Genomic DNA, 10046 nt, shown 5'->3' with positions numbered 1-10046 from the left:
CCCACACCCACACCCACACACACACACACACACACACACACACACACACACGCACACGCACACACACACACACACACACACACACACACACACACACACACACACACGCACACGCACACGCACACACACACACACACACACACACACACACACACACACACACACACACACACTCGCACAGACGCACACACGCACACACACACATGCACAACAATGCATGTCTGGAGGCAGTCCGAGAGGAACGTGCCATTTTTCACTGCTGTTCCAAAATGTCATATTTGTGCACGAATATTGAACAGCGTCCTAGCCACAGTCTGAACCAGTCGTTCACCATCAATCACCGCCCAAGTTAAAGACCAGAGGAGTCACAGAAGTACAAAGGGAGAGAGGGAGGGAGGGAGAGAGCATATAAGGATATGTTGAATAATGAGAGGAAACCAGGGCAAATCTCCAGATTTGTGATGATGTTCTTTTTTTTAATCTTTTTATTATCATCATTATTTATTATTCAGCATATTCATAATTAAACAACAGGACATACAGGAAACACCAACATAAACATTCTTCTGAATGAAAGAGAGGAGAAATTGTTTGACCTCGTTGTGGCCAGCGGAGGTATTCTAACCTCACAAGACATGCTGCGGCGATGCCAGTTCAAAACTCAAGAATATAAACAAATGACCCCAATTAGGCCACGACCAATCCATGGGCAGCTTTCAGGAGGCAACGTGGACGGGACCGAGAATCACCAGAAAGAGGGACATTCAAATGGAGAAAGAAAATGGACCCGTTTAGGCCTGACGTCGAAATATATAAAATGTCTTCAAAAATCCTGACAGTTTTCTGTCAGGATTTGCGCCACATTTTCACGATTAAAAAAAGAAAATAGCAGACCTACAAGTTCGTAGCGCGCCACTCGGTGGTGCGCTATGAGCTTGTAGATCTGCTATTTTTCAATAGCTAAATTATAACATAATGTTTAAAACACCAAAAGGGGTTCCCGCCCAAAATGGGTTAAGAACAGAGATAACAGAGGTGATATGAAAAGTTGTGAAAATCGCCCTGCACCTTCATCGCCTCTAAATGCTGCCCATGTATTATAGCCTTGGATCAAGACTATCATAGCTGTTGTTTTATCGAGTCAAACTCCATAGAATACATCTACGATGGTCTCGATCCAAAGGCCTGCCCATGTATCGTGGCCTTGATCTATAACTAGAGACTGCTCCGTGCCTTTTTTTTCTTTTCTTTTCTTCTTTTTTGCAGGAGAGGAATAAGTGCTTTAACGCCCATAGCAGGGCTAGGTAGGTACACCATAATAAGAAATAGGATGAGTAGAATGTACAAGTGCTTTAATGAAGATTATACACTACATATAATACACTGGCTCATGAGAGCGAAGTGGGAGACACTGTCGACGTGTGTCATCCTATGCTGTTTGCTGTGAGGTCATATATGTAAGGTTTTGTACTCTTTCCAATAGCCGCGAGCTACTCGGATAGCTATGATGCTATCTGGCATCTAACGTTGCAAAAACCAACCCTTGACAAGCCCTTTTTATCCCAACAGAAAAGTCTGGTTGTATTAAACTCACCAAGATTGCATAAAATAATACACAGTTTAGAAACAGGTGGTCCTGCGACTGCGTTCCACCTGTTTCTAAAATTGCACATAATGCAGGAGGCATAGCAGGACGTCGAGACCTTCCCAAGCTCTGACAAAGAAAAACAATCACGTGCACAGAATGTATTGACAGAAAGTACGTAGCTCAGACATAACATGTCGACGGAAAAACTTGACAGATACAAAGAGGATAATCCAAGCTTTCTGTACACAGCTGCAATGTTCATGGGCAGTTTAACGTACATTTAATACAATCAGATAGAAGGACCTTTCTGTTTGGATGACGGGGCAGGTCAAGGGTCGGTGTTGCAACTCTTAAGATGCCAGATAGCATCATATAGCATCCGAGTTGCTTGCGGCAAAATTATACTCTTTCTTTAACCTTTTGCTAGAGATCTGCAGACCAGCGAAGCCGTTCGTGTAAGGAGCAGGCCGTTTTCCGTCTGCGTGGAGGTTGTTATTATTAGTAGTAGGCTATGAGGGTTTGTTGTAAGTCATAATTAGTCTGCGGGGGGGGGGGGGGGGGGGGGGGTCTTGTCTCATGGATTTACAGACTGCAGGGTTGAGTGTGTCGTGTAGGAGCCACGTTGACACAGCTATAGGAAAACGTTCATTGATGCAGCCGACATTTCCGCGGCCACGACGCCGTCAAGGCAATTGTTCATAGTGCAGTTTTTTTAATGTCAGTGACAGTGAGGCAATTGGCTCTCCTGCCACCGCTAGTCGGACCACCGGCCTGACCCCCCCCCCCCCCCCCCCCCCCCCCCCCGGCCTCTGACCACCACACCCCGGCTCTGTACAAACTGATGCAACTTCACAACAACTGACCATCGATCGGTACAGACAAATGGAATAGAAAGGAGAAGGAAAGAAAACAAGAACGCACAAAGTTCCGTCAGTGATGCCCCCGTCCGTCCCTTGAAACATAAACATTCCCTCTTTGTCTCGCACGAGTCGTTTATGTACACAGTTGCATGTATGTATGCTTGCGCGCACACACACATGCAAATTGCTCTCACAAATACGCACGCACTCACATTGCCTCCATACACACAGTTTCTCTATCACAGCTCTCTCTCGCGCGCGCACGCACGCACGCACTCACTCACTCACTCACTCACTCACTCACTCACTCACTCACTCACTCACTCACTCACTCACACTCTCACCCTTACAAATAGGCAGTACTACCAGTCGTATGTTTCCATAGTAAAACACACTGCATCAAATTATTTCCATACCAGAGAGACCAAGGACTAAAACGTGTTGTGCACCAAAAAAAAAGCAGATCCACAAGCTCACAACGAATCATGCTTTAATACATTGTGAGCTTGTAGATTGGCTGAGTGGTTGAGAGGGTGAGAGATCACAATGATCTTTTTGGGGGCCAAAGTGGAGACAATATTGTATTCTCTAGGATGGTTGGTGAGGACTCAGCTTGTGATTGGCTGAGAGGAGGGGGAGGGAGCACTTCTTTTTCTTCACGTGATAAACGCTGGTACGGCAAAAACAAGCGCTCCTCTTCATCAACCATCCTAGGGATATATAGCACGGGGGAGAAGGGTTGGGGTCCGGGGATTGATGGGAGACAGGAGTAAAGTAGACGGGGTGTGTATTGGGGAGGTAGGGGTGTGTTTGTTGTGGGGATGCATACTTAGTTTAGACTAGTCATTGGTTAGACATGGGTTACGGTTAGGTTTAGGTGTGCTGCCCCGTGGGAGGTTAGGTTTAGGGTGAGGGTTTGAGATAGGTTGTAGTTGTTAATGACTGGTCTAACCAATGACTAGTCTAGTCTAGTCAAAAACTGTCTAATCCATTCTGAACGGGAACCCCTTTTGGTGTTAGCATTACTTTATGCTTTAGCTATTGAAAAATAGCAGATCTACAAGCTCATAGCGCGCCACCGAGTGGCGCGCTATGAGCTTGTAGGTCTGCTATTTTTGAAAAATCGAAGAGCGACTGACATTTCTAGAATCTGATCTCAGGTCAGAATGGGTTAATCAGACCAGTGTGTGTCCATGTGGAAACCGCGTATGAATCTGATCTCAGGTCAGAATGGGCTAAACTAAGTTTAGGCAGTTTTACTGCACCCGTGTTTGTGTGTTTGTGTGTTTGTGTGTTTGTGTGTGTCCGTGTGGTGTCGTGCATGTCCGGGTGGCCTTCAGTCAGCTGTCAGTCGTGGATGACGATGGGGCCTCGCATCCTCAGGCTGGGGTGTGGGTGCGGGGGGGCCAAGACGGGCCCCTGCGGCGGGCCCTGGGAGGCCCTGCGCACGGTGATCTGCTCACAGGGCCGCCGGCAGGCGTGCCTCAGCTGGGACCTGGACAGCAGCCGCCTGGCCCTCCTGGACAGCGGGAGACAAGACAAGCGCACCACATGTGGTCAGAAACAGGGACATGTCGTCGACACACATAGACATCAAAAGAAAGGGGGCTTCAGCCCCCCTGCCCTTTTACACGTCTGTATATAAAAAACCTGCCCTCTCCAGACCACGAATGTATAGCATTTACTGTGGTGGAAGAAATGCAAATGCCACTCCTTTCCATGCCATACCGGAAGGCAGCATTCAGGAGAACAGCTTTAGAAATCCATGTGGTTACACACCGCATCTCCACTATATAAAGAGTGCCGGGTTGGACCCCGAAAATAGCAGATCTACAAGCTCCCAACGTAGATCTGTTAGATCTGCTATTTTCGCTATTTTTGTCCCTGGTCAGCAACGTGGTGGGTGGAGTTTGACATGCCATCATGCCTGATTGAAACCACATGGGATCCCAGCCAGGTCAGGTGGACCTGCTGGACTTGATTAATTTAGCAGAGAATATCAAAAACAATACAAGAAACACAACATATATAAAAAGAAAGGTGCCAGGAGAAGGCAAGAAGCCTAAATGGCGTATATACACGAGGCCTCTACTAGAATTGACAAATAACATGTTTATACCCGATTATCCATGACAGGATACTGATACTAATTAGCCAACATAGCACCTTCAGCTTGGGCTTCACTTAATTACTTCCTATAGCTGCTTGCTAGCGTTCGGAATTTGGGCCCAAGAATGCCACTCAAAAATACCGTAATGTGGCAACAGGCAATGTGGGTTCAGTTTGAATTCATTAAGAGCTATTCACGAGCTCGGTTTGATTCAGTAAGAGGAATTCTTGTGATTCAAATTCTCACACTCGTCTCAATCTCTGTGCAAAGGGAGAATGGGTTATCATTAGCATAAAGATGCATGCACAGTGAACAAGTCCGCACCTTAGAGTATATATATTTATAGAGATGGCACCCAGAGGAAATCTTGAGGCGAAATGGACATAGTGGCCGAATGAAGGTATTGCAGCCTGGCCCCAAACACATGAACGCGCTGTCCGTTGACTATCATTGTACACGTTCACGACGGACGGCGCTCGTGCGCGTTCAACGGCAGCGCGTTCATGTGTTTGGGGCCACTCACCATTGCAATCCGTCCCAGAATGCACTCTGTTCCTACCAGGAAGGAGGAGTGAATCCGCCTCATGCGCTTTTGAGCAACTCAATGCAAGTGGATGGAAGGAGAACTCGGGTGTCTTCTCTATAGATATATATACTCTATGGTCCGCACACCCAAAAAACTTGCCTAGGTTGTGGTTATAAATGGCAGGACGGCGGTAAAAACAGAAAAGACTTATGCGGGCCAGTGAAATGGAAGAGTGAAATGAAAGGCTTTAAGACTAATTTGTCACACAACCCCTTTTGGACAAGCATCGGTCGACAAAAACAACACATAATAAATGATCTTGGTAGGTATTGTGTCTTGGTATAGGGCGATAACATCACGGCTATAGACCAGGCTTTGTGCCTAGTGGTCTGTTGGAAAAAAACATTATCAAACAATAAACATGACGTGTATCAGCGTTAATGGAAATATTTGGGGGCAAAAGACAAATTTACACTCCATAGCACTCCGATCTACAATCACGCTGGGGTGTTATAGCTTGAAGTTCAGTTCTTTTTTTGGCAAAGTGACGCCCTCCTCCCGTGATGGATTATAAATCAGGCTTAATACGCCGCAAGAATCCTTACTTTAGTTTTTGCTCTCTCTCTCCCTTCACGACACGTCTCAACCCCCCACCCCTCTCTCCCTTCCGGTCTCTCTCTCTCCATCTATCTCTCAACCCCCTCCCATACCCCCCCCCCTCCCCTTTCTCATCATCCCATCAGCACAAGAGTTGTTTTTCTTTTGCCTGAATAGAAAAACACATCAATTATCCAGATCCCCGCTGTTACTGTGTTAGAACAATCATAGATAATGGTGTCTGGTGTGTGCGTGTGCGTGTGTGTGCATGTGCGTGTGTGTGTGTGTGCACACGTGCATGCATGCGCGTGCGTGCATGCGTGTGCGAGCGCATAGAGGGGTGCATGCATTTACGTGATAGAAAAGTATGCAATGTTCATACATTTAACATTCAGCGAAGGACCACATAAGCGTGCATGCACATGCACACACACACACACACACACACACACGTACACACACACATACACACACACACACACACACACACACACACACACACACACACACACACACACACACACACACACACACACACACACACACACACACACACACACACACACACACACACGCTGGCAGGCAGACAAAGCACAACAAGGTTCTTTTCTTTTCTTTTTTCTGGGGCATAATTTGAGAACATGCTGTACTCTGAGAATAATTATTAAAAAGACAGACATTTATATTCACTTGCGTTAATGATGTGAATATAATGATGGGGGTTATTAGATAAAACCCATTAAACCACTTATGGCCTACACTTCCTACAGAATATACTATATATACTAGATTTTTCTGAATCGAAAGAATAAATAGATACAAAATAAAAATGTAACGTGGTTGACTCAACATTGAGCTCATGGCATCTCTATATATAGCTAACCATTTGTATACATCTTCTAATCTAATTCATACAAATGGCAAATCAGGTCTCTTAAAAAAAACACCCATATCTGTACTGGCAACAGGACAACTCTTTGTCGCTTTCTCAAGTTAATTGTTCTCCCTGTCCGTGCCTTCCCTTTCAACCTCTGCTTTTGACTATCAGGCATATTGATTTTTTTCACTATACGTTTTCTCCCTCTCTCTCTCTCTGTCTCTCTCTCTCTCTCTCTCTCTCTCTCTCTCTCTGCTCTCCAACCCCTCCCAACCTTTGCGTGTGTCTATCTAATGACCTCACCATTCCCCCCTCTCTGCTCCAGCTACCAAGAGTGACTTAGAACATGAGCGTCCAACATGGCCGTCTGTCATTAGCCTGCCCATCAGTGATGATGCATTAGCACACTCAACCATGTTTTAACCCATTCTGACCTGAGATCAGATTCTAAAAATGTATGTTTGAAAATGACAGTTTTCTGAAAAAGCTATGTTTCTATGTCAGTCGTTCTTCGATTTTTCAAAAATAGCAGACCTACAAGCTCGTATCGCGCCACTCGGTGGCGCGATATGAGCTTGTAGATCTGCTATTTTTCAATAGCTAAAGCATAACATGATGCCAACACCAAAATGGCTGCCCGTTCAGAATGGGTTAATCTAGCAGGGTCGTCACTGAAGTCACGTCCATCACTGCAGAGTGACAGGAGGACCAAGAGAGTGCAAGAAGAGACGGACGACGTGCCGATGCTCTCTCAGTCTTTCCATCTCTCTTTTCTTCCTTATACTCATTGTCATCACAACAGTCACACATAGGCCTACTGTACATACAATTACTGTACATTACAGTATATACGTTTAGATGCTGTGTATATATATATATATATATATATATATATATATAGGCAACACACACGCACAGTCGCACGCACGCACGCGCGCGCGCACGCACACACACACACACACACACACACACACACACACACACACACACACACACACACACACACACACACACACACACACACACACACACACACACACACACACACACACACACACACACACACACACACACACACACACACACACACACACACACTTAGTGATAAGTGGTTGTGATACTGCCGTATCCTCGTCCCTTAATGTGATAATGATATTTCCACTCAGGGCACACAGTGGTGCCTGGCTTCCCTCTCAGGAACATCTGCAGCAGTTAGCCGCTCTAATTTTAGCCTCCTGGTCCGATGGTGGAGCGCCATGGTTCATTTAGACACTGCATTAACACATTCTGAACGGGCACCCATTTTGGTGTCAGCATCATGTTATGCTTTAGCTATTGAAAAATAGCAGATCTACAAGCTCATATCGCGCCACCGAGTGGCGCGATACGAGCTTGTAGGTCTGCTATTTTTGAAAAAAAATCGAAGAACGACTGACATTTTTAGAATCTGATCTCAGGTCAGAATGGGTTCATCAGACCAGTGTGTGTCCGGCGGAAACCTCGTTATGAATCTGATCTCAGGTCAGAATGGGTTCATCAGACCAGTGTGTGTCCATGTGGAAACCTCGTATGAATCTGATCTCAGGTCAGAATGGGTTAATATAATAGAGGAACAGATCGTTCTCCCTCACACGCCGTGACCAAACCATGGACACATTGGTTCATTGTGTGTGTGTGTGTGTGTGTGTGTGTGTGTGTGTGTGTGTGTGTGTGTGTGTGTGTGTGTGTGAGGGTGTGTGTGTGTGTGTGTGTGTGTGTGTGTGTGTGTGTGTGCGTGCGTGCTGCGTTTCATGTGTTTGATACCATGTCAATTTGAACATTAATTAGCCACCGCTGTTCCACATAAAACATAGACTATATGTTTGAATAATTGTAAATCTGTAAAACAGGTTCTCCGACTCGCACAGGAAAGAAGTAGTTGTGCTTGCCCTGCCCCGATCCCCCCCTTTTGCTCACCTGAACCATAACTTATTGTGAATAATTTTAACCTATTTTTAAATTAATATTTTGTATTCCCCTTTTTCTTCCAATTTAGTCGTTATGCCAAATTAGCCCTTCACTAAGTCCCTCCCCAACGCATCCTTGTCCAATAGGGCACGTTAGCCGTGAAGAAAGCTTGACCTGCATAGCAACCGTTGCTAAACTATCTAGATTGGCATTGGACGATCGCTTTTTGGGGTGGGATTTAGTGAAGGGATAATTCCCGACTTCCCCACACACTTGTGTGTGTAGTCTTGTGCTGACTAGGCTGACTCCTATTGGTTGTTTGCATAAAGAGAACGTTTCGACCTTGCAGTCTTCAAGACCGCAAGGTCGAAACGTTAGTCGTTTTGTATACTCAGCACCTAAATAAAAGGCTCTAAATGTCCGTGCTGCTCCAGTCTCTTCTCCTTATGCAACTTTGATGTCCCTGCAACTGTGAAGCACCGGATCAGCCGTTTCAGGCTTGAGGCGCGTTGGTAGACTCCCTTTCTTCCTATTGGTTGGTGTTTGGATCTGTTGGTTCCTTGAGGTTCTTTTATCATGACGTGCAATGTTGTTTTTGGCAGCACATTTCTATTTTAGTTTCGTCGTAGTCTTTAGGAATTAAACTTCATTTCGTTTTAGTCGCATTTTAGTCAACGGGAATGTGTTAGTGATAGTCTCGTTTTAGTCGACTGAATGTCACGTGATTTTAGTCGACTATAATCTACAGTTGATTTAGTCGACTAAAATGTATTTTGGCTGGCCTTGATGCCGTCGTAATGACCGTTTTTTTACACTTGCTGAAAATAGCCAATCTACAAGCTTGTAGATCTGCTATTTTCAGCATGCAACCAAGTAACCACATAAACAAGTGTTTATATGTTGACGAAATTGTCGATACATTTAGTAACCATTTAGAAAAAGGTAGTCGACGAACATTTTTCGTCCTAGTATTAGTCGACAAAAACAACACTGACGACGTGTGTTTGGGTGTGACGGACCCCGTGAAGAATAGTCAGGCTTTAGGCTTTAGTGTCTAATGAGGAATCCATGATGAACATAAAGTAAAGAAAAGTAAAGTGAAGGCATTGAAAACCATGTCTCGCCCGATACGCGTGGAATCGCCATGCCAACTCCTTCCACCTGCTAGTGAGGTGCTTCACCCTATTTATCCCATTCTGACCTGAGATCAGATTCATACGAGGTTTCCACTGGACACACACTGGTCTGATTAACCCATTCTGACCTGAGATCAGATTCTAGAAATGTCAGTCGCTCTTCGATTTTTCAAAAATAGCAGACCTACAAGCTCGTATCGCGCCACTCGGTGGCGCGATATGAGCTTGTAGATCTGCTATTTTTCAATAGCTAAAGCATAACATGATGCTGACACCAAAATGGGTGCCCGGTCAGAATGGGTTATTCACAATTAAACACCCTACGTTTAATACATCAGCGTATCCAATCACCAGCGTTCAGAGACGCTCCAAAAAATACTGAAAACAGTAAAAAAAAAAAAAAAA

The 10046-nt window shown here is 45.2% G+C and overlaps 1 protein-coding gene across 3 annotated transcripts in view; it reads right to left on the bottom strand.

The window, feature by feature from the left end:
• Positions 1–3760: 3760 nt before the first annotated feature.
• The window catches only part of mta3 (metastasis associated 1 family, member 3), a 52448-nt gene continuing 46162 nt past the window's right edge, over positions 3761–10046 (bottom strand). For 2 of the 3 annotated variants that reach the window (XM_083788038.1, XM_083788039.1), the window contains exon 20: positions 3768–3967. In XM_083788038.1, the coding sequence (XP_083644164.1) occupies positions 3908–3967 (60 nt within the window). In that variant the 3' untranslated portion in view covers positions 3768–3907. Of the gene's footprint in view, positions 3968–10046 lie in introns of all 3 variants that reach the window. The other variant, XM_083788041.1, reaches the window with a different exon arrangement.

This window comes from Protomyctophum parallelum, assembly GCF_964188405.1.
Source record: "Protomyctophum parallelum genome assembly, chromosome: 17".
In the NCBI taxonomy this organism is placed as follows: domain Eukaryota; kingdom Metazoa; phylum Chordata; class Actinopteri; order Myctophiformes; family Myctophidae; genus Protomyctophum; species Protomyctophum parallelum.
The sequence above is the reverse complement of the archived record's forward strand: the minus strand, read 5'-3'. Positions and strand labels throughout refer to the sequence as shown.